We start from the raw sequence: 26,684 nt of genomic DNA on the forward strand, positions 1-26,684 counted from the left end.
GCACAAGTAAACTTTAGCGCTCAAATTTGAAGTTGAAAAGGTTCCATTTATGATCTCTTTTCATTGTTAATTGAAACATAGCCGCCAGATTGCCGGAAAATAGCCGCGATAGACGCTTGTGGCCTACCATGAATTGAAAAAACTAAAGAAATAAGATTGACAGATCGACAACTAGCTTTCGGGTTAGATTCGGACTGTCATTTTTATGAGACACATTTGCTCCACAAGGAAAAAGCCCAACTGAAGCTTTTTAAAATCAATTTTTGATATTAAAACTCAAGACTCTATTACTCGGGAATTAGGGCATATAAGTTTAACACTACTTAGATGCACACTACTGACCTTTAATTAGTAAATGTTCATAAAAATTTAAGTTCCATAAGTGAAATCAGAAGTCATTTTTTAGGGAGGTAAGTCACGCAATTGACCAAAAAAGCAGAAATGACGCTTGTGGCCTACCATGAACTGAAACAACTAAAGAAATAAGATTGACAGATCGACCACCAGCTTTTCAATAGACCACTAGATTTTTTGGGTTAGATTCGGATTTTCATTCTTATGAGACACATTTGCTCTACAAGGAGAAAACCCTACTGCAGCTTTTTCAAAATTAATAATCGAAATTAAAACTCAAGACTCTATTACTCGGGAATTAGGGCATATTAGTTTAACATTACTTAAATGCACACTACTGACCTTTAATTAGTAAAGGTTCATAAAAATTTAAGTTCCATAAGTGAAATCAGAAGTCATTTTTTAGGGAGGTAAGTCACGCAATTGACCAAAAAGCAGAAATGACGCTTGTGGCCTACCATGAACTGAAACAACTAAAGAAATAAGATTGACAGATCGACCACCAGCTTTTCAATAGACCACTAGATTTTTAGGGTTAGATTCGGATTTTCATTCTTATGAGACACATTTGCTCTACAAGGAAAAAACCCTACTGCAGCTTTTTCAAAATTAATAATCGATATTAAAACTCGAGACTGTATTACTCGGGAATTAGGGCATATAAGTTTAACACTACTTAGATGCACACTACTGACCTTTAATTCGTAAATGTTCATTAAACTTAAAGTTAAATATGTGAGTTCAGAAGTCACTTTTTAAGTGATGTAAGTCACGCAATTGACCTAAAAGCAAAAATGACGTCACGAACACAAATTTTAACTGCAAAGAAGTCAATTCCAAGAAGTCAGGGTAAGACGAAACAAAAATCTGTTAGACGAAGCAAAAACAAAGCAAGACAAGTCCTGAAATACAATTCAAAGAATTTAACGAAAAACTTAGAAGTACTCTACGTGACCAGCAGATCAATTGAACAATGACAGCAAAAACACAAACAAAATCATCAAAAAATTGAGAAACTTAAAAAATCAAAACAAAATAAACAAAAGTATACCCATTGTTAAAACTGTGAAGCTTTTACCCCTAAGGCAAAGTTTGATCGCCTTAAAAATACAGATTTCAAAAATATTTTCAAAACCAATGTTTATTTCTAAAATTGGTCCAGTATTATATCTGCTAGACCTGAAAAAAAAATCATTTGCCCTTGAAGATCGATTAACTCAAAAACGACAGAAAAATTATTTGAGGAAATTAATTGCGAATTTTACTGAAATGTTCCCATAAATCGTGAAATTGATATCTTCAGAATCATTTCTGTGTCCCTAGAGGCTATCCAGTCACCCAATTCCAAGCCATAAAAAATTCATTGGCTCAAAGATCGATAGGCATTAATTTTTAGAAGAAACTTCAAATTTCATTAATAGAAATTCGTTCTTTTAAAATGTTGAAAACCAGTCAATTGCCCCCAAGCAACTAGTTAAACATACCCGGCATTTTGATTGCCGGAACATAGCCGCCGTTGATTCCAATAAGCATGATGGGGATTGAAAGAATAGATATTGAAAAAAAAGGCTTTTGTACAAAAACATTTTTTAAGTCCGATTTATTTTGATGGCATTTCGTAGTTGAACATACCGGACTTCTGTTTCTTAGAGAGAGGCTACAGGGGCTACTATCAATACCAATAAGCATCAGAGATGGTGACTAAGACTTGTACGAACGACGTTCAAATAGCGGGCATCTAAAATTTGGCTTAAGAAGTAAAAATAGGAGCGCTATAATAGCCGGCTGAGAAGATGAGGGCGGCTAATAATAACATACTATCAAACCCTGGATGAGGTTACCTGGCTACTGAGGCAAGAAAAATTGAAAAGACAACTTTAAATTGAAAAAATTGCAAAATTTTACCAAATTCTAAAATTCGAAAGGTTCAATTGTTGAAAAACAAATCCATTGAAACTAAAAACCATGCAGCAACTGTTTATCAGACCGTGGAATAAGCTTTCTGGCACTTGAAAATGGACAAACATCAAAAATTGACAAAAACTTCAAGTTTAAAAAAAATGCAAAATTCGAGACAATGTTGAAAACCAATCCATTGTTATTGGAAACTATGCAGTGCCCTATTACCAAAGCTTAAAGGAGATTCCCTGGCACCTGATGCAGGAAAAACTCAAAAAATGACAAAAATTTTCAAAAAAACTTCAAAAAGTAGCAAAAATTAGAATCATTTTGCGTGTTTGTGCTTATAGTACCATAACATATAGTTCATTAAATGGTCATAACAAGTAGTTTTGTCACGCAAAAAGCATTCATCAACTTTAAAAAACTTTAATCTAAAACTAACAAAAAACTCAAAAAAATCACAAAAAACATGAAAAATTGCACCATTTTGAGCCCAAAAACTCCTAAAAATGACCTCTTAACCCTAAATTAAGGCCATCGCAGCAGCTGCACCACTCTAAGCACTTGAAGGACTACTAAAGCCCACTTTGGGTTTCTAATGAAACTTAATGCCCGCTGGGCTTTACCTGTTTATCCCGTTTTGCAAGATCAAAGTCATTGAAAAATGTGTGAACACATCTTAAAAAAAACACAGCGCGTCAATACAATTCAAATTCTTTGAATTGTGAAAAAAAATTAGGAGCGCTATAATAGCCGCCTGGAAGTGCTGACGCGGCTATTAGTAATGAATTTTAAAATGCTTGCCAAAAAATGAACAAAGCAGAGGTTCCTGGTATAGATTTTTTCCTTGAAAAACTGAAGAACTGGACATCAAATTTCATTCCCGAAAAATCAAAAACTCCTTTGGTTAAATTTTCTCCATTACAAGAGCTTTCAACTGATACCACACGTTTTCTCTTCAATGTTTATTTAGGGGGTCGAAAATGACAGAACGAAAAATCCAGGCTAACAGTTCTTCCATTACTACCTGAGCTCAGAATAATAATAATGAAAAAATTCACATGACTCCTAGAAATGAAAACGGGAATACTGACTGAAAGCTCCAGAGTTATTTGTTTATGCAATGATAAATTGACAAACTGCTTCTTTAGCAAAGCTCTGCTTTAATCAACAGTTGTGAGGATTAGTCATGAAATGAATTGAAGAATTAAGTTCAATCAAATTAACTAAAAAGAAGAATGTGACGTAATTCACGCCTAATCTAAATAAAGGCTCAGATTCACTGATTCCATTGCCCGAAGTGTTCCCTATAATCGACCTAATATTAGTCTTATGCTACAGACAGCATTCGGTTGTTCATGAATTTGGGTGGATTTTTTTCTTATTAATTCAAATTTAATTTTCATGTTCCATAAAGGCAACACTAAGAGAAGAAAACACCAAGACTGGGTCACGTAATTTGCAATTTGCCAGTCCTGCTTTTAAGGGCTATTATTTGTTTCCATAAACTTGAGCTAAGATAATTTGAGAAAAGAGAAATAAATAAGCTGGTTAAAACACGTTAATCAATAGCGGCTAAGATAATAGTGCTGGGCGCTCATAAATCAAGATACCTCTACCAAGTAATTCAACAAAATTGTAATCACAGAGGTATCACTAGGCTACCTTAACAAGACTGGGTAAGTTAACTGGCAGTTAGGAAGAACAGCAGGGAAGGTCTTGTGGCGATAGAATAGTTAATAGGTATTAGATATAGTTTCCAACCAACAGACATTGCCGGGTTACAGAGTGTGCTCTACTCACGGGTGCACAAGCAGCAATTGCTGCTCGAGGTCAAAGGGGGAAGATTTTGTTGATCCTCAACTGAGGAAAAGTACACTTCATCATCATCAACTTCCATTGTCTCACCATCATCATTATAATCAGCATGATCATCATCAACATGCATATCATGCAGGAGATGGAGACAACGATGACTACTTAATTGGCCACTACAATGGCCAGCAGTGCATTCTAAAGTTCACGCATGATACATAACTTTCAAAGTATAACAAAGGGGAGTTCATGTGATTTTGCAATTTCATTAAATACACCTAGGACAACATAACTGACGAACGTCGCGCAAATTGCTCTCAAACGACTGGCGAGCGGCTGGATTCGTCTACGCTGAACCATATGATTCGAGTCTAGTAAGCTGAAAGTATCTAAGAGAACATAATGCCCTACGGGCATTACCTGTTCATCCCGTTTTTGAGGAAAAATCAGAAGGTCAAATGAATTAAGCCAAAAATCGCATAAAAAGACCACAGGACTAATAAAATTATTACAAACTTTGTTTGGGAGCAATTACTTATTTCCGACGTCAAGCTAAGTCGGTTTTCTTCCCGAAAGCTCAAAAAAAGCCATTGATTCCCACCGATTGCGATTGAAGGACAGAAAAACCATGATAACAAGCCAGTTTGAAGTGAGAACTACTTTGACTAGATTTCTTAGTTATACATACTCCTGTTTCTTAATGAACGGATTCAGGGGGCTAGTATCAATGACAAAACGCATTAGAGATGTTAACTTAGTCATAATAGAAAAAACTTGAAGTAGCCGACATCGAAAATTTGGCTTTACGGGTTAATCCCGTTTCGATTTTTGCTTCAACTTTTTGACACTGATTCTGTTCAGTTCTAATTTTTGTTCGATAGAATGAAAAAAAAATATCACGACAAGTCCTGAATTACAATCCAGCGAAGAACTAAAAACTCCACTATCTGACTAGCAGACCGACCATTATGAATCATAAAGACTAACATAAATTCACAATAACGGCATTCAAAATGCCGTTATTGTAGAGAAAGACAATAACGGCATTCAAAATGTATACTTTCAGGATAATCCTTTTGTATACTATGTTTACCAATCAAAATTATCTTAAGGCATCAAAAAGGAAACAATCAAAAACTAAACTTGGTGGAGATGTAAGCATTGGCAACTATTGACAGAAGCAGGCAAAAACAAAAAAAGAAACAAGTAAAAACTCGCTTCAACTTCTTGGTGTCAATGATTTCAAAATCGAAGTTGTGATTCTATTATTTTGCGCGTGAGGGCAGCACCAACCTCAAAAAAATGTTTCACCACTTGAGTTCAGGAAAATTGAATATGACAAAATCTCAATAATTATAAAATCAGAGTAAATTTTCAAATTATTCATACCTATGCACTCAAAATAATACGATCCTTGCTAAAATATACAAAACAATTAATTGAAGGGACAGCAAAAACCTGTTCGCAAACCACCTACAAACGGATGCAAAAACAGCGAATTTTTTAAAAATTGTATAGTTAACAAAAAGTAAAAATTGGTTATGTTTTTCAACCAATAAATTCAAAAACAAATTTAGGTGAGCAGTGTCCTCCCATGAACCCAAACAGATGCCTAGAAAAACCGCCACTGGCCCCTAAAGATTAAAACATAACCGACTAACGTCGGGCGAATTGCTCTCAAACGACCGGCGGCCGGTTGTCAGCACCTAGCCACTGTTTAGTGAGGTTAGCTTTCGCTTGATTGAAGAGGCGTGAGGCTAGGGTAATAGACGATATTATCACGCCACATAACAGCCGCTGAAGTCAACAAAAGAGTTAAGGAGAGAGAGAGAGAGAGAGAGAGAGAGAGAGTGCGAGATAAAACGTGAGCGAGAAAGAGAAGGAAAGAAACGCCAACCAACACACACAGAGAGAGAAAGAGAGAGAGAGAGAGAGCTAAAAATTTTTTCCATGAGATTCTAGCCTTGTTAGTAACTAAATCATACAAAAAACTGAAAGTGCAAAATTCAGAAGAAAACTTTTCACATTTCGCAGTGACGAAAATGTTCAAAGAACATTTGTTGCCTCTGGATTTTTGTCATGTAACCCATCTGCAAGACTTAAAAAGCTTCGTTGGCCAGTATTAATCGTTAAACTCAAAAAAGGACTCAAAAACTGCAAATAAAATGAAAAAAAAATTTCAAAAAGAAAATTGAAAAAATCATAAGTTTTAAGTTTTATTAAACAATCGATAAAATTTGTGATATTAAAAAGTTCAAAACTATTCTATCGCAATAAAAATTGTTCAGTAACCTGTTATCAAAGCCTATACGAGGTTTCTTGGGGCTGGCAGAACTTAGATAATGACAAATTTTGAAAAATTTGAAAAAAAAATTCAAGTTTTATCCAACAATTGCTAAAAATCGTGATGTTCAAATGTTGAAAATCATTCTATTACCACTAAAAACTATGCAGCAACGTATTATCAAATCCTTCAGGAGGTTGTCTGAACCCTGAGGCTGAAAAATCTTGAATAATGAAAATATATGTCCAAAAATTTTTAAAAATATAGCAATTTTTGTCAAAAAAATGCTAAAATTCGTGATGTTTAAATCTTTAAAAGGATTCCATTACTTCTAGAAACTACATAGTAACCTATTATTAAACCCTCGAGTAAGTTCCTTGGCTCTTGAGGCTGGATAAACCTGAAAAACGACAAAAACTTTCAAAAACATTGAAAAAATTTGCAAAATTTATCAAAAAAATGCAAAAAATTCGCAGTGTTCAAATGTTGAAACCATTCTATTACCACTAGAAACTATTCAATAACATATTATCAAATCCTAGAGTGGATTCCTTGACACCTAGGGCTGCTAGGGCTGAAAAAACTTAAAAAAATGACAAAAATTTTCAAAAATCTTGAAAAAAATTGTGAAAATTAGTGTAAATTTGCGTTTTTAGCTAGCGGTTGTTCGTCAGTAGCTAGCCACGGGTGGGGGGAGGGTGCACGGGGGTGCCGATGGGGGTGGCGACAGTCGGGTGGGGGGTGTGGGGGCAACAGGGCGGTGGGGGGACAATAGTGGAGGGGTCAGCAGTGGGGGGGGGGTGGGGTTCTTCAACCTCTAAGAACCGCTGTTCACACCATAAGTATAAGACTCCAAAAACGTTTGAGCTGAAACAGAGCTAAAAGGCTCTAAGAGCACTTAATGCCCGCTGGGCGCTACCTGTTTATCCCGTTTTTGAGGACGAAAAGTCAAAAGCGTCAGACGAAAAATTGGTCAAGCGAAAAATCGCATAAAAAAAAGACCGACAGGACTAATATAATTGCTACAAACTTCGTTTGAGAGCAATTAAAAAAGAAAAATGAACAAAAATTCAAAAACTAAAGGGTCATTTATTTTTTTTAAAAAATGTCAAGTTCCTCATAATAATATCTTCAAAAACACTTCGTTGTCAATAACAACTATTCACTGCCCCATTCTGAAGCCCTTCAAAAGACTTACTGGCCCCTACATGTAGGAGAAATCGAAAAATTGTATAAAAATAGTAGTCAAAAAGAAGTCAAAATTTGATGAATAATTGCTAAAATTCAACATATTAAAATCTGTAAACGAATTCGTTGTCAGTAGAAACTAGACAATAACCCATTTTCAAGCCTCCTAAACAGGTTTATTGGCTCCCAGAGATAAAAAATTCAAAACTTTAAAAAAAGGAAAAACATACCCGGCAGCCGCTGTTGAGTCCCATAACTCTATTGGGATTGAAAGTAAAGAAAATATCAACAAAAATTGATTTTTGTACAAAAACATTTTTAAGTGCGATTTATTTTGATGTCATTTCGTAAATGAACATACTCCTGTCTCTCAGTGAGAGGCTACAAGGTCTAGTATCAATACCAATAAGCATTATAGACAGTAATTAACCTTTATGAGAACAAAGTTCAAGTACCGGGCATCTAAAAATGTCTTTATGGGTTTATCCCGTTTTTACTTCTGACTTTGATTTTTTTTATACTGACTCTCTTCATTTTGAATTGCTTTGCTGAGCAGCTGCTGTTTAAAAGGACTTTGAGCAGAATGACAGAAGAGTGAAACTAGCCTAGAGAAGTCAAAAAGAATTCAAATGTCGAAAAAGCGGCAAAATGGGTAAAGCGAAAAAAAGTAAAAAAAAAAATAGGAGCGCTATAATAGCCGGCTGAGAAGATGAGGGCGGCTATTAAAAATACTACAACTTTCTGTCATTAAAATTGCATTGCCAAAACATACCTCAAATATAGTAATGAAGAGCATTTCATGCTTGCACAAGACTACTAGGAACTTAAGCAAAAGTCAAATGAAAACCTGTTAAAGAGAGATTTCAAAAACAGACAAAAAACTAGAAAAACAGCACAATTTTAAATCAAAAACTCAGGTGAGCTGAGGGCATCTATTGCAACCTAATGCCCGCCAAGCTATGCCTGTTTATACCGTTTCGAAAGCTAAAATTGATCAGAAAAATGCGTAAAAACATCTTTAAAAAAAGACAGCTTACCAATACAATCCAAAACTTTGGATTGTAAAAACCAAGCGCGCTATAATAGGCGGCTCAACAGATGAGGGCGGCTATTGATGAGAAACATAAACCGACTAACATTGGACAAATAGCTCTCGAACGACAGTTGGGGCAAATTCATAAGCGACCAACGTCGAAAGAGCTGCTCTCTTTCATCCTGAATATATTGCAGCCTGCTTCAGTGCGGGAGGGAGTTTGGAGTAACTAAATTCACTAGCAAGTGGTTTAAACGACGTCATTAAAGGTCATAAAATATCCTGTTCATAAGCCTGTTCATTAACCAATAATAAATTTTGAAGTTGAAAAAAAAAACTTTATAAAAAAAAAGCGTAAATAAAGGCGCATATGTTACAAAATCACTGGTTCAAACTTGCAAAACAGTTCAAGACGTTTTAAAATTTTTTTCTCGAATACCAAAACTATTGTCAGACCTTTGCAGTTTTAAGGAATGTTCAATTTTTGCATGAAAATCTGTAAATGATGTCAATTATACAAATTCCGGTATCGAGTAAAGGAAAAAAATGTCGACTCTCCAAAATAATTACATTTGGAGGAAGTTCACAAAAATTAAAACATAGCCGAAAGATTGCTGAAATAGCTGCGAAAGAATAGACCTGCCTGCCATATAATAGAGATAGAAACAGAGACAGATCTAAATAAAAAAATCGACGCCGCTAAAAAAGCTAAGTAAAAATTGTTCAACGATAAAATAACAGAGATTGTTAAAATTCATTCCACAGAAGCCTCTTCTTAGTCAATGAAATTCAAAGAAATTTCATTGACTAAAGAAAAACTGGACCTGGAATGAACTATGAATGGATAGTGAAGACCATTTAGAAAAAACTCCTATCCAAAAAATTGAAAAAACAGTATAAACCAAAGTGAAATTGCCGCATGTGAAAAAAAAACCACCAGCGAGAAAGCGAATTTTTTTTTCAAACACCGTTTTCTCACTCTACTTTAAAATTAGAGCGAAAAATTTCACGCCAAAAAACCACCCATTTATTCGCTCCACTTCCTGTTTTGGCGTGAACAAAGTCACTACTCCAATTAGACTTCAAAAATCATGAAAATGTGTGAACAGATCTTAAAATAAAAAACAAAGCCGGAAGAATTCCGGAAACGACTCGAAGGAGAAAATTGCCCATACTTATGACTAAACAACTAGAACAACTATTGTGAAACCTGAACCTCCACAAATGCCAAAAAATATATAAGGAAGAATAGAAATGGCATTCAAAAACAAATTGAACAAAAAAAAACTAGAAAAATTTAATGAGTTTTTTAATAGTACAAGGAAACATACAGCCGAATAAAGTTCCTTCGCAATTAGAGCAATGAAAAGCTCAAAAAACAATGGGCAAGTCAGAGTAGGCTGAGAAACTTGTCTAAGACTAAAAAAAAGAGAAAAACAGCAAAAAAAAATAAGAAAAATGGTTTAAAATTTCTCAATTTATCTGTCAATTTTCCTAAGAAAACAAATGATTTATACCAATAAAACACAATCAATTGGTATCTGAATATTCCCTAAGTAACAAGCTTCTATACAAATCCTACTTAAAGCAATAAAACAAAAAAACAGGCAAAAAATCTTTAAATTTCGTCTAAAAATCAGCAAAACTGATCAAAAACCTCCAAATTAGCACTAAACTCAAATTAACTACTTGAAACCTTTAAATCCTATCAAAACAAACCTAAAACTAATACAATATCAAAATCAAGCCTCATAACCATCAAAAGTTTCAAAAAAACTGCTTTTAAAAGCCGCAGGTGAACAAAAAAATTTCGCTCGCTTAGAGAAAATTTTTTCACACATCAATTTCTCGCTCTCTCAAAAACAGCGGTATGTACAAAAACCACTCTTTTCGCTCCATTCTTTACTTTTGTTCAGCGCCAAAATCAGCATCAAAATTTTTCACGCGTTTCATTTCCCGCTTCAAAAATCACTCCAAAAAAGACAGCGCCCCAATAAAATTCAAATTCTTTGAATTGTAAAAACCAAGAGCACCGCAATATAGCTCCACTCAGCTTACAGCTTCGCAGCTATAAAAAAAATGACAGTTAAAAGACGAGAGGAAAATTTTTGTGTCCGCTGGATTATCGCCCATGTTGCTTAATGAAAAGTTCATTAGACTCAGTTGGTTTTTATAAAAACAGCAAGATGTTAAACTGATTTTGCAAACATCAAAACTTGGTTGCTTTATAAACATATATTCAATACATAATCAATTTATATACTATATAGTCAAACAATTGGGCTATACGAGGACCATTTAAATAAAACATACCCGGCAGATTGCCGGAAAATAGCCGCCGTTGATTCCAATAAGCATGACTGGGATTGAAATAACAGAAGATATTGAAAAAAAAAGATTTTCGTACAAAAACATTTTTTTAAGTCCGATTTATTTTGATGGCATTTCGTAGTTGAACATACTTCTGTTTCTTAGAGAGAGGCTACAGGGGCTACTATCAATAACAATAAGCATTAGAGAGAGGTAACTAATACTTATAGGACCGACTTTCAAATAGCGGGGCATCTAAAATTGGGCTTTATGGGTTTATCCCGTTTCTATTTCTGACTTCAATTTTTTATACTGACTGTTCATTTTGAATTGCTTTGCTGAGCAACTGATGTTCAAAATCACTTTTAGCAGAATGAGAGAAGAGAGAAACTAGCCTAGAGAAGTCAAAAAGATTTCACGCAAAATGTTGAAAAGGCGGCAAAATGAGGTAAAGCGAAACATTTTTTTATTCGACGAAGTAAAAAAACATAGCAGGACAAGTCCTGATGTACAATTCAAAGAATTTTCATTGACTAAACAGAAAAACTAGAACTAGAATGGACTATGAGTGAATTGAGAAAACCATTTTAAAAAAATCAGAACAAAAAAATAAGAAATAAGCAGAAAATCAATGTCAAAATGCCTCATGTGAACAAAAAAACCACTAGCGAGAAATGAAAATTTAATTCAAACAAAAAACCAGGCTTACAATGAGCTGTGAATGGATTCGGAAAACCATTTAGAAAAAAATCCGATCCAAAAAATCGAAAAAACAGTAAAAATCAGAGTGAAATTGCCGCATGTGAACAAAAAACCACTAACGAGAAACCGAATTTTTGTTCAAACACCATTTTCTCACTCTACTTTAAAATTAGAGCGAAAAAATTCACGCCGCAAAACCACTCGCTTTTTCGCTCCATTTCCTGTTTCGGCGTGACCAAAATCACTACTCCAATTTGACTTCAAAAATCATGAAAATGTGTGAACAGATCTTAAAAAAAAACATAGCCGGAAGAATTCCGGAAGCGACTCGAAGCTTAAAAACTTGACAAAAAACCTAATTGCAGCTGAAACCATTACCTTTTTTAATAAACCATAAACTCATTACCCCCCCCCCCCCCGGTCTGATCTAAAAATTGGTGAAATTTAAACCACTGTCACCAAGAGAAACAAAATGCCGCAAAAATATTTATTATTGAAAACGTTTGGTAAGGATAAGTGCAAAATAACTAGGATAGTCAAAACACTGATAGTCTCAAAAAGCTGACAGGGCTATCAACTGCCCTCAAATAGTTCATGATTCTAATCTCAAAAAGATCGCTAAAGCAAACGGCAGATAATAATAACTTAGAAACTAAATTAAATTTTTCAAAAAATAATGCTCAAAGTTAAGAATCAGAAAACTACTACAGTTAGATTTCTCATCACTGCAATTAAGACAAAAACAACATATACCTTTTTCTTCTTGTATATATGCTAGACAACATCATTTCAAACTAATTCAAAAATTAAAATAATCATAGAAAAGCAACCGAGTAATACTTAAAGGCAAAAAAATGTTTAAGAACAATACCAAGCTCGGAAAAAATACTATAAAAAATAATAAGTAGCAATTCTGGAAAAGGCTTTCTAGTAAAAACTTAGTACTGCCTTATGTTGAATGCAATCAATTGCAACCCAAAGAAATGACGCAAATCTAAGAAAAAGCCTAAATCATTCAATTTGTTAATAACTGAAAAAAAATGAAACCAGTATAAATGTAGGTGCCAGGACAGAGCTAGAATGATACAAGCTAGAATGTGCAAAAAATGAACACAATGTAAGGAACACCGTAACAAAGACTAATTCTTGATTTTTGAATGTTCAAATCAAAGTTTAAAAGTTTTGAAAGTTTAAAAATCAAAGTTAAAAAAACAAGAAAAACTAACACCATTTCATTTTTCATTATTCGAGACATAGAAAAAACAACGATACATCCGAGAATAAAAATCTATCCTCCTGAACAGATCAAAAAAAAGAAAAAGCAGAAACCAAACATACGAAACATTGAAACATTTTGAAAAAAAAAAGGTTAAAAAATTTTTAGGACTGCATTTATAAAAAACTTAACTAATTTTCAAAAATTCAACGCTAAAAAATTATTGACGTTGTTATTGAAACGAAATTAAAGCCCCTCATGTTACACAAAAAGAATATTTCTAGTAATTAAAACTAAAATACAGACAAAAAACTGAGAAAAATAGGAAAAAAACTACAAAAATCGGATTAGCATATGTACAATTTTATAAAACAAAATTACATCGAGGTAAAAAGAGGCATCGAGTATATAAATTGTCAGGGGGAAGTTGTCATATTGACTGATTTTTGACAAAAAGACGGCTAGAAGATCCAAAAATGAAGAAAATAATAGGAAAAAAGCCAAAAATTAGTTAAAAAATCAAGAAATTTATGCCAATTTTGAAATTGAAACGCGTTTTCAGGCTCTCCAAAACACTGCGCTATTAATTTACAAGGTTTACATTTCAATATAGCATTGAATAAAAATCAATTCTACAAAAAAACCAAATTACAAGCAGAAAAATGGGCCACTTAGACGAAAAAACGGCTAAAAACGGTTATCTATATGTGCCATTCAGTCAAAAACTACTTTTCAAAGTCAAAAAGTCATTCACTAAACGCAGCGCATGATCAAAAAACTTCTCTCGCTCAGAAAAAATTAGTTCACACGGCAATTTTTCTCACTTTCGCTTTTAGGTCAAAACAGCGTCTGAACGAATAGTACTTCCGGTAAAAAAAAACATAGCCGGAAGAATTCCGGAAGCGACTCGAAGCGTAAAAAATTGACAAAAACCCTAATTGCAGCTAAAACCATTACCTTTTTTAAAAAACCATAAACTCATTACCCCCCCCCCCCCCCCCCCCCGGTCTGATCTAAAAATTGGTGAAATTTAAACCACTGTCACCAAGAGAAACAAAATGCCGCATAAATATTTATTATTGAAAACGTTTGGTAAGGATAAGTGCAAAATAATTAGGATAGTCAAAACACTGATAGTCTCAAAAAACTGACAGGGCTATCAACTGCCCTCAAATAATTCAAGATTCTAATCTCAAAAAGATCGCTAAAGCAAACGGCAGATAATAATAACTTAGAAACTAAATTAAATTTTTCAAAAAATAATGCTCAAAGTTAAGAATCAGAAAACTACTACGGTTAGATTTCTCATCACCGCAATTAAGACAAAAACAACATATACTTTTTTCTTCTTGTATATATGCTAGACAACGTCATTTCAAACTAATTCAAAAACTATAATAATCATAGAAAAGCAACCGAGTAATATTTAAAGGCAAAAAAATGTTTAAGAACAATACCAAGGTCGGAAAAAAATACAATAAAAAGTAATAAATAGCTTTTCTGGAAAAGGCTTTCTAGTAAACTCTTAGTACTGCCTTATGTTGAATGAAATCAATTGCAACCCAAAGAAATGACGAAAATCTAAGAAAAAGCCGAAATCATTCAATTTGTTAATAAATGAAAAAAAAGTATAAGCGTAGGTGCCAGGACAGAGCTAGAATGCGAAAAATATGGACACAATGTAAGGAACACCGTAACAAAGACTAATTCTTAATTTTTGAATGTTCAAATCAAAGTTTAAAAGTTTTGAAAGTTTAAAAATCAAATTTAAAAAAACAAGAAAAACTAACACCATTTCATTTTTCAGCATTCAAGACATAAAAAAACAACGATACATCCCAGAACAAAAATCTATCCTCCTGAACAGATCAAAAAAGAAAAAGCAGAAATCAAACATACGAAACATCGAAACATTTTGCAAAAAAAAGGTCAAAAAATTTTTAACTAATTTTCAAAAATTTAACGCTAAAAAATTATTGACGTTTTTATTGAAACGAAATTAAAGCCCCTCGTGTTAACCAAAAAGAATATTTCTAGTAATTTAAACCAAAATACAGAAAAAAATCTGAGAAAAATAGGAAAAAACTACCAAAATCTGATTAGCATATGTACAATTTTATAAAACAAAATTACATCGAGGTAAAAAGAGGCATCGAGTATATGAATTGTCAACGGGAAGTTGTCATATTGACTGATTTTTGACAAAAAGACGGCTTAAAGATCCAAAAATGAAGAAAATAATAGGAAAAAAGCCAAAAATTAATTAAAAAATCAAGAAATTTATGACAATTTTGAACTTGAAACGCGTTTTCAGGCTCTGCAAAACACTGTGCTATTAATTTCCAAGGTTTACATTTCAATATAGCATCGAATAAAAAACATTTCTACAAAAAACCAAATTACAAGCAAAAAAAATGGGCCACTTAGACGAAAAAACGGCTAAAAACGGTTATCTATATGTGCAATTCAGTCAAAAACTACTTTTCAAAGTCAAAAAGTCATTCACTAAACGCAGCGCATGATCAAAAAAACTTCTCTCGCTCAGAAAAAATTAGTTCACACGGCAATTTTTCTCACTTTCGCTTTTAGGTCAAAACAGCGTCTGAACGAATAGTACTTCCGGTAAAAAAAAAAAAAACCTTAAGAAAACCAATACTCCTCTTCGAGTCGTAAAAACCTTAAGAAAACCGATACTCCTCTTCGAGTCGTAAAAAAAAGACAGCGCCCCAATACAATTCAAATTCTTTGAATTGTAAAAAAAATAGGAGCGCTATAATAGCCGGCTGAGAAGATGAGGGCGCCTATTAAAAATAGGGAAAAACAGATAGGGAAAAATAGTCCAAATTAGGGAAAAACAGATTTCACTGACAAATGGTTTTTGAAATTAAGTGAAATGAATTGACTACAGAAAGCAAAAAGGCGGGAAAAATGAAAAAGAATTTCATAAAATTAATTTTGCCTCACCTACTGTTCTGTAGCTTGACAAAAAATATGAACAGAGCTTCTACTTTTCCTGTTAAGATTTTGTAATAACCAGTCAAAGACCAACTGCAGAATAACAGAATGAAAATATGGGTGGCTGGCTGACTTTGGCGTCAGCTAGCTTAAACGTAGGGTTGTCTAGCTTCACTGCATGAAAATAGGCTAAATAATGAATGGGGAATCCAAAGTGCTTTTTATAGCAAAAATATAAGCCTCCTCAGCAGTTAGTGTGAACCGTACAAAAGTTTCATAAACATTTGCATTATATTTTGTTTTGGAGTAAACCATCCAACTAAATTTCATCCTTTCAAATTAAAGAGCTCTTAAAACGCAGCAACAGAACCAAAAAAAAATGATTTAGTGACAATTTTCAATTATAGTTTTCTCGCTTTTTCTCAAGAAGCAAAAAGACACAAGTTTTTTGCAGCTTGGCGAGGAAAGAAGGATAATCCACTAAATGAGTTCATATGATGTTTTAAGAGCTTATATTAGGACATGAAGAACTTATTTAAGATCACTACAATTTTTAAATTTATAAAATAAAAGTCCGTGCACTTTTCATTTCATTTATAAAGGTGGACTGGTACCGGCACAATTGAGTACAGCAAATAAAAGCTATAGCAAACAAATAACATCTCAAAAAGCAAGTTTAAAATATAACTGTAGAAGACAAATTAATAAGTTAAGTGATATTAAGAAACAAGGATGCTCGATAATGTGCGTTCGCACATGATGTTCCGATCCGCGTTCTACATTTTTTACTTAATTGTCAACCTAATGATGAGATAATTAAAAATAGATACTTGAGTTAAAATCGTTACACAACCGAACTACTGATTGAATTGTATAAAACCATGCCTCATTACAGCGCTCGCAAGATCTGCTATTAGAAAGACTACAAGAAATAAAAACAAACAGCAAAATAAGCAAAAACGAAAATTTTTTTCCTCACACAACTATTATGGAAACGCATATTCTCCAACAAACAAAACAACAGTTACGACATGATATCAATGGAAAAATAGTATTTTGAATTAAAAGGAATTGGATGGAACCTCTCAATGATGAGAGTAAGTTACAAGTTGACGAAAACAAAAACCGAAATCTTTTTGAAATATTTGAAAAGGAAGAATTTAATAAACGTTAATACTATTCGCTATAAACTGATTGCATTGCGTAACATCATCCATTCAATCCTCATTTAGAAGCCTATGAGACCAGTCAGCATTTTACGACTACATGAAGAATTAAAAAAAGGCAAAGACAGCGAATTCAAAAAAAATATAGCGAGAGAAGTGTCGAAGCAAATAAAAAAGAAATTTTTGGTAAAATCTTTTCTAATCTGATATAACAAAATAATTTTTAACAGCAATGGGGTTCTTCTATTTTTTAACAATATGACTTCAATGAGTCAATAAGTGTGAACAAATATAAAAAAACCAATAAATTTTTGAGAAAACCCGTTACATCAACGCCATTCGGAAGTAAAAAAACATACGCTAAATTTCTACTCAATTAGAAGGCAAGGATGTTTGTCAACCATAAGTCATCAACAGGGATCACAACGAGTCGGATGCTTATGAACACAACAACAAACACATGCAAAAACCAAAAACTCAGTAAAAAAGTGCAAGCAGAAAGTGTCGAAGCCATTTAAACCAAGTTTTTCTGACAATTTTATCGATAATGCATTGAACGTGTTGTCTAAGCCAATGGGAACTATCAAAATAGGGAAATGAGGTTTCAAAAGGAACCAAAATAATAAAAAATCCGAATTTTTTGAAATTATGAAAACTCGTGGCATCGAATTCATAAAACCAATAGTTAGCAGATAAAACCGCTTACCAGATTAATTTTGTTTGCAGTTAAAAGGAGGGAGGTCCTGTGGTCATTACTGAGACTGATTTACAGTTCATGAAAATAAGCTTAATAATGGTTAGTATTCAAAAAAAATTCGAAAATTTTTTTAAAGTCTTAACAGTCACTAAATTCAATAGCTCTTAACGAAAGTCAATATATACGCAAAGTTATGCCCGATAGGAAGATAAGGATGTTTATCATTCTTTATTCAACAATAAGACATCACAATAAAAGCAGGCAGAAACCGAAAATTCAGTTGAAAAGTGCAAGAAAGTGTCGAAGACCCTTAAACCATAATCTTTTCTCCGGAAACTTTATAAATTATCCATTGAAGGTCTTCTCTAAGCCACTGTGAACTATCAATATTAGGATATTGCGATAAAATTTCAACGTGAACCAAAACTACAAAATATCCAAAAATTTAAAAAATATATATGAAAACTCGTGTCATCGAAGTGATAAAACCATTAGTTAGAAGATAAAACCTAACCAGATTCATTTTAGTTGCAGTATAAAAAATAGGTCCTTTCATTACTGAGACTGACTTACAGTGCACGAAAATAAGTTTAAGGTAAAGGTGCAAAAAAAAAATTCTTAGTCTTAATAGCCATTAAATTCAAGACTTTTCAACGGAAGTATATGCCTCGATGACAAGACAAGGATAATACTGTTTATCAGAACAATTTTGGTTGCAGTAAAAGGGAAAAGACCCCTGTCATTACTGAGACCGACTTACTGTTAATGAAAAAAAGTTTAATATGGGTTAATGTTCAAAAAAATTCGAAAAATTAACAACCATTAGCTGTCCACTCAAAGCACTATATAGGTTAACCCAATGCACATTATGAAGCCGATTGCACTTTTACTTAGCGAGTCTCTGCTATAGGACTTCAAAAATTTAGTCAAATCTCAAAAAGAAAATCATAATTTCATTAAAAATTTCGAAAACTCACGAGTCGAAGACAAAAAAGCATGAGCGATTCCTTGTAATATTTTTTTGTTCTTTGAGTATCATTTGACTGTAAATGAATTTTGTCATTAACGGAACCTCGATATGAAAAGTGACTATTCTCTAAATGATTTAAAAAACACTAAATAGCAAAAAGTTACTTAAAAAGCTCTCAAATTGAATTCGAGTTGATTGTAAACTTCTTCATGAGACCAAAACCTTTTTATCGGTCTATTCGTAGCACAAAATTGTTTCATTTTGTAGCGTGAAATGAAAATTTGAAACAAGATTTTCAATAGAAAAGCCTTAACTTGATTAAAAAAGTGAACAAAATGATGCAAATATAGTGTTCACACAAAAATTTAAACCTCGATAAATCCTCGAAAAACACCAAATTCAAAAACTCTTTTTGATTTCAAATTCTACGCTGGACGAGCTTTTTAATGATACCACTCACATTTCTCTACGATGAATATATCGACCGGCAAAAATTGTCTGAACAAAAAAAACCCATTTGAGTATATAGTTCCTCCCCCCACAAGTGGGGTCGGAACAATTAAAAAATGTAATTACAAAAACTCTAATTCGATAAAAATTTGTCTGAAAATCAAAACATACATTGATGCAAACTTCGTTTGAGAGAAATTAAAAATCAAGTATACCGCAATATATCTTCAGTCAGATTAAAGCTCTACTAATATGAAAAACATACTCGGCAGATTGCCGGAAAATAGCCGCCGTTGATTCCAATAAGCATGATTGGGATTGAAAGAATAGAAGATGTTGAAAAAAAAAGATTTTTGTACAAAACCATTTTTTAAGTCCGATTTATTTTGATGGCATTTCGTAGTTGAACATAACGTACTTCTGTTTCTTAGAGAGAGGCTACAGGGGCTACTATCAATACCAATAAGCATTAGAGATGGTGACTAAGACTTATACGAACGACGTTCAAATAGCGGGCATCTAAAATTTGGCTTTATGGGTTTATCTCGTTTCTACTTCTGACTTCAATTTTTTATACTGACTCTGTTCATTTTGAATTGCTTTGCTGAGCAACTGATGTTCAAAATCACTTTTATCAGAATGAGAGAAGAGATAAACTAGCCTAGAGAAGTCAAAAAGATATCACGCAAAATGTTGAAAGCGGCAAAATGAGGTAAAGCGAAACATTTTTTATTCGACGAAGTAAAAAAAAAATAGGAGGGCTATAATAGCCGGCAGAGAAGATGAGGGCGGCTAGTAAAAACAATATAAATTTCACACAGCAAAATTTTTTTCAAATTGCCAATTTTGGATTTTCTTTCTGGATTCAGTTTTTGAAAGCCAGAGCAGCTATTCGACTTAAATTCGTCTGATCGTAAAAACTTGAGACCAAAGTAACAGCTTTCTTAGTAGATACGGAGCTTTGAATAACTCGCGACAGGCTTAAAAATAGCGCTTGCTATCGCTAAGCCGATATTCGCATTAAGTATCAAAACATAACCCACTAAAGTCCGGCGAATTGCTCTCAAACGACAGGCAAGCGGTTGGTTTCGTCAGTAGCCACGATTTAGTGAGGCTAGCTTTAGCTTAACTGAAGGGGCGCGAAGTGAGCGGGGTGGGGGTGGGGACACCATAATTATAAGTCTCCAAAACAGTTTTTGTGAATCGCATACTTTGAGACTAGTGAGGTGAAAGGCTCTAAGAGAATTTAATGCCCGCTGTACGGTACCTTTTTATCCCGTTTATGGGGACGAAAAGTCAAATGGGAATACGAGAGGTAAAATATAATTGCTACAAACTTCGTTTGAGAGCAATTAAACAATAACGGATAAGAATAATCAGATTTTGAGGGAATTATCTCTCAATCTTCGCACATGAAGTTTGTGCGCTCGCTGAATGAGCAAATTTAAAAGCCATCAGATGATAGAAAGAGGACAATGACATGCAGATTATTTAAATTTCCGTGTTAAAAATTACTCGCCTTTTCTGAACAGTGCTAATCCTTGGGGAGTTGACAGCGTGGCCGAAAAACCGGTTGTTTTCCGAGCAGGATTTACATTCGGTTTCATGTACCCTGTTATTCTGTTACTTCCATGACCGTAATTTGCTTCCAGGACAGTCCGTTTATGGGGAAGAGTAGACATATTCGCACTTGAACGTCGCTGTTGACCAACACAGAAAGATCGGTCGGATTCTTGATCACCGTAGCCTCTATAGTTGCCTGCTACATCTGAAAGATATCAGACCGATCTCTGAAAACAACATAATTTACCATAATTAATTTTCAGTCCAACTGCGTACATTCTTACTGCTTGTTGCCAACACGATCTTGTCATGGGAACTCCCGTAAACCGTAAAACATAGCCGGCAGATTGCCGGAATAGCTGCGAAATAGACTTGCGTGCCGTAAAATACAGATGGAAAACGATACGGAAAAGAGTTGATAATAGTTATCGCCGCCGCCTATGAAACTTACAAGTTTATTTCAAAGGAGGTTGTTTTTGGGTGCAAAAAAGTTTCCCTGTCGCGTCTCGAACGAGCGATCTCCGGATTAACAGCCAGTCGCCTTAACCACTCGGCTGTCGGACCATACAATCTGTTATCTTACAATCAAATTTGTTTTAGGAACAGATTCTGTTTCTGAATAACCGCAACTTAGGTCACGCAGAAAGCGTGAAATCAAGCGCGAAAAAGCCATTTAAGCAGTGACGAGACAGAATATTCTAGAACAAATGTAAAACGAAAATGAAGCGTCAGACGACGAAACAAAAAAACATAGCCGGAAGAATTCCGGAAGCAACTCGAAGCGTAAAAGCTTGACAAAAACCCTAATTGCAGCTGAAACCATTACCTTTTTTTAATAAACCATAAATTCATTAACCCCCCCCCCCCCCGGTCTGATCTAAAAATTGGTGAAATTTAAACCACTGTCACCAAGAGAAACAAAATGCCCCAAAAATATTTATTATTGAAAACGTTTGGTAAGGATAAGTGCAAAATAAATAGGATAGTCAAAACACTCATAGTCTCAAAAAGCTGACTGTACTATCAACTTCCCTCAAATATTTCATGATTCTAATCTCAAAAAGATCGCTAAAGCAAACGGCAGATAATACCTTAGAAACCAAATTAAATTTTTCAAAAAATAATGCTCAAAGTTAAGAATCCGAAAACTACTACAGTTAGATTTCTCATCAGTGCAATTAAGACAAAAACAACATATACTTTTTCTTCTTGTATATATGCTAGACAACATGATTTCAAACTAATTCAAAAATTAAAATAATCATAGAAAAGCAACCGAGTAATATTTAAAGGCAAAAAAATGTTTAAGAACAATACCAAGGTCGGAGAAAATACAATAAAAAGTAATAAGTAGCAATTCTGGAAAAGGCTTTCTAGTAAACTCTTAGTACTGCCTTATGTTGAATGAAATCGCAACCCAAAGAAATGACGAAAATCTAAGAAAAAGCCGAAATCATTCAATTTGTTAATAACTGAAAAAATCAATGAAACCAGTATAAATGTAGGTGCCAGGACAGAGATAGAATGACACAAGCTAGAATGTGAACAATATGGACACAATGTAAAGAACACCGTAACAAAGACTAATTCTTGATTTTTGAAAGTTCAAATCAAAGTTTAAAAGTTTTGAAAGTTTAAAAATCAAATTTAAAAAAAAACAAGAAAAACTAACACCATTTCATTTTTCAGCATTCGAGACATAGAAAACACAACGATACATCCGAGACAAAAATCTATCCTCCTGAACAGATCAAAAAGCAGAAATCAAACATACGAAACATTGAAACATTTTGCAATAAAAGGTCAAAAAAATTTTAGGACTGCATTTATAAAAAAAATTTAACTAATTTTCAAAAAACTAACGCTAAAAAATTATTGACGTTTTTATTGAAACGCAATTAAAGCCCCTCATGTTGCACTAAAAGAATATTTCTAGTAATTAAAACCCAAATACAGACAAACTGAGAAAAGTAGGAAAAAAACTACCAAAATCGGATTAGCATATGTACAATTTTATAAAACAAAAATACATCGAGGTAAAAAGAGGCATCGAGTATATGAATTGTCAACGGGAAGTTGTCATATTGACTGATTTTTGACAAAAAAAACGGCTAAAAGATCCAAAAATGAAGAAAATAATAGGAAAAAAGCCAAAAATTAATTACAAAATCAAGAAATTTATGCCAATTTTGAACTTGAAACGCGTTTTCAGGCTCTGCAAAACACTGTGCTATTAATTTCCAAGGTTTACATTTGAATATAGCATCGAATAAAAATCATTTCTACAAAAAACCAAATTACAAGCAAAAAAAATGGGCCACTTAGACGAAAAAACTGCTAAAAACGGTTATCTATATGTGCCATTCAGTCAAAAACTACTTTTCAAAGTCAAAAAGTCATTCACTAAACGCAGCGCATGATCGAAAAACTTCTTTCGCTCAGAAAAAATTAGTTCACACGGCAATTTTTCTCACTTTCGCTTTTAGGTCAAAACAGCGTCTGAACGAATAGTACTTCCGGTAAAAAAAAAAACCTTAAGAAAACCAATACTCCTCTTCGAGTCGTAAAAAACCAAGAGCACCGCAATATAGCTACGCTCAGCTTACAGCTTCGCAGCTATAAAAAAACAGCAATGATAAGGAAAAAACGCGTGGTATTAACAACGATTTGATTTTTCTCCCATCGACAACTGGCGTCCAGAACACTGCATCAGCAGAAAATTTCACCGCAACCGGAGATCAAGAAGCTGTGGTCAAATCTGATAACGGAGTTTTCTCATTCCGATAAAATGACGAAGGACATCGCTGGTCCATGCATGAGTTAACATTTATGCATTTTCGGCCAACAGCGACCAGTAACTTCAGTAGTCACAGTTGACAATTAACCGAAAATTGCCTATTCTCAGGTTTTATGTCTGCCATAGATTCCAACAAGGAAATCCGGTTCTCTATGATGAGCTGAAAGACTCAGCTGTTTCTTCTCTTCTTTAAAACCCCTTTAAGAACGATCACGATCATAAACTTAAGCCATTTTTTTGGTGAGAACTCGACCTCATTGACCGGCAAGGGAACGGAAAAATAAAAATGAAAGAATAAACAATTTCCCTCCATGCGTTTTCCTTTTAATGCATTGTCCCTGGTTAATAAGGTCCGGAGTTAACATTTGTGGAACAATAGCTAATTTTTATTACAATTTTTATTCTCCAACTGATGTATCTGCTAGATCTACTTACCATGGTGAGAACTGTATGCACTTGAAGACAGCTGCGCCGCCGAATGAGATACCCTTCGGGTGCTCACAGGATTTGTGACAAAGTCTTCAAAGCCCGGAGGAAGCACTTCTGTACTGTGACCGTCTGATCCCTGCTTTTCATAAGAGCCCAATCTTTGGTGACGAGATGCTGAGCAGTTGCTCTCCTTTGAGATACCTTAAAAAAGACCATCTTTCAAAAAAATTCATTTCAAAAATTACAAACATAACCGACTAACGTCGGGCGAATTGCTCTCAAACGACCGGCGAGCGTTTGGCTTTTTCAGTAGCTAGGTACGGTTTAGTGAGGCTAGCTTTAGCTTAATTGAAGGGGCGTAAGTGAGCGCACCGGGGGGCTGATGGGGGTGGCAACAGAGGTGGGGGGCAACAATGGGGGGGGGGGGGGGGGTCAATCTCTAAGAACCGCCCTTCGCACCATAAGAATAAGTCTCCAAAACAGATTCTGTGAATCGCATACATGAAGACTACTGAGCTGAAAGCCTCTAAGAGCGCTTAATGCCCTCTGGGCGCTGCCTGTTTATCCCGTTTTTGAGGACGAAAAGTCAAATGTGTCAGACGAAAAATTGGTCAATAGAGAAATAGCACAAAAAAAGACCGACAGGACTAATATAATTGAGTGATTGGGTGGGGCGGGGACTTCATCAAATTTTTAAGATGAAAAACCGCTCTTCAAACGAAAAGTCAAATGGGTCAGGCAAAACATCGGTCAAGTGGAAAATCGGATAAAAAGATCGCATGAGTAATATACTTGCTACAAACTTTGTTTGAGAGCAATTAAAAACAGTAATTGTCAAAAAAATATTGAAAAAAGTTGAGGGGTCATAAGATTTGGAATTAGAAGTATCGATTGACCCCTCACAGCAGCTGTCCTTTTATAAAATCAAACAGTGTCAAAACCACGAAAACGAAAAAAGAGATGCTCTTAAATGTCAGTTTCAAGAGTTTCATGATTGATCTTATCGATTGCTGGAAATGAAAATAAAATTCTTGAATTTATAATGAAACGACTCAAATACACATACAATATGATCTTTATTTGAAAAACTGACAATATTTTAACAAAATTTTAAAAACCCAAAACAAAAAATTCGAATTATCCAGAACAATCAGCAGATAATTCAGCATGAAACTACAGCCACTCCACATTTTAAAAAAACTAGAAACTCAATTTCAGAGATGGCTTTTTCCTGGTTAAAACTGAAACAAAATCATGTGCGAAAGATCAACAGCTAGGAAGTAAAAGTCACTGAATAAATTGTACTCTAAGAACATAACCAACTAACATCGGGCGAATTGCTCTCAAACGACTAGCGAGCGAATGGCTTCGACAACAGCTAGCCACGGTTTAGTGAGGCTAGCTTTAGCTTGATTCGATTATGCATTTTTTAGTTTTCTAGCCTTGTTAAAAATTCAAAAAAAACTGATAGTTTAAAAATTTGCAAAACATTGCAAAATTTAAAAGAAAAGCTTCCAGATTTCGCAGTGAAACTGTTCAAAATTATTTTCGTCTCTGGAGATATGTCAAGTAAAACATCTGAGACTTGAAAAGCTTCGTTGGCCAGTAATAAACTGAGCCGTTAAACTCAGAAAAGGGGCAAAAATATTCAAAATTTTGAAAACAATCGCAAATTTTAACAAAATCTCGCTAAAATTCAAGATATGAAAATCTTCAAAACCATTTCATTGTCTCAAAACATTATCCAGTATCCCTATTGCAAGCTTTAAATAATTTCACTGCCTTAAATAGGTTCACAGAGTCATTAAAATATTCATAACAATTTCATTAATTCTAGAAACTATGCAGTAGCTCATTATCAAGCCTAGGAGGAGGTCACAAAATCCCTGGTGCCGGAAAAACTCAAAAAATTACAAATACTTAAAAAAATTGCTTAAATTCGTGATATTAAAATCTTGAAAAATAATACATTACATCAATAAACTTTTAAAAAATTGCTAAAACTTGTGACATTGAAAGGTTGAAAAACTATTCAATTGCCAATAAAAATTTGTCAGTAACTTTTTATCAAAGCCCTTATGATTTTTTCTGGCCCCAGGGTCTGGAAAGACTTGAATAAGGAAAAATAAATGTCAAAAAATTTGATAAAAATTGCACGTCTTGTCAAAGAAAATGATAAAATTTGTGATGTTAAAATGTTGAAACCATTCCATTACCACTAGAAACTATGCAGTAACCTATTACTAAAACATAGAGGAGGTTCCTCTACACCTACGGCTGATAAAAAAATGTCAAAAATTTTCAAAAAGCTTGAAAAAAATTGTAAAAGAATATAAATTTGCGTGTTTTTAGCGAGCGGTTTGTCAGTGGCTAGAAACGGGGGGGGGGGGGGGGCACCGAGAGCGGATGGGGCTACAGTTGGCTGGGGGCGGGGTGGGAGCGGGGGAAGAGCAATAGTTAGGGGGGGGGTCAACAGCGGAGGGGTCTTCAACCTCTAAAAACCGCCCTTCACACCATAAGTATAAGTCTCCAAAACAGTTTTAGCTGAAAGGCTCTAAGAGCACTTAATGCCCGCTGGGCGCTACCGCTTCCTGTTCATCCCGTTTTTCAGGACGAACAGTCAAAAACGTCAGACGAAAAATCGGTCAAGCGAAAAATCGCGTAAAAAATGACCGACAGGACTAATATAATTGCTCTAAACTTCGTTTGAGAGCAATTAATAAATATATTATCCAAGAACAAGTTTGACTCGCACCAAAAAATTCAATAATTTATTTATCACCTAATGGACGGGGCATTTGAACAGGATGACGTATCAAATGGACGACAAACTCTTTTGTTTCCAACGTACAA

General features: G+C 34.2%; 1 protein-coding gene across 2 annotated transcripts in view; it reads right to left on the reverse strand.

The window, feature by feature from the left end:
- Positions 1 to 26,684, reverse strand: part of LOC142358708 (uncharacterized) — a 168,528-nt gene that overhangs the window by 35,436 nt on the left and 106,408 nt on the right. Inside the window, exons 17-19 of one of the 2 annotated variants that reach the window (XM_075410236.1) lie at positions 23,838 to 24,032; positions 20,562 to 20,810; positions 4,060 to 4,269 (exon numbers count right to left, since the gene is read on the reverse strand). In XM_075410236.1, coding sequence (XP_075266351.1) covers positions 4,060 to 4,269; positions 20,562 to 20,810; positions 23,838 to 24,032 — 654 coding nt within the window. The remainder of the gene's footprint in view (positions 1 to 4,059; positions 4,270 to 20,561; positions 20,811 to 23,837; positions 24,033 to 26,684) is intronic. The other variant, XM_075410237.1, reaches the window with a different exon arrangement.

Source organism: Convolutriloba macropyga, chromosome 2 (genome assembly GCF_964194025.1).
Source record: "Convolutriloba macropyga chromosome 2, txConMacr16.3, whole genome shotgun sequence".
In the NCBI taxonomy this organism is placed as follows: Eukaryota; Metazoa; Xenacoelomorpha; order Acoela; family Convolutidae; genus Convolutriloba; species Convolutriloba macropyga.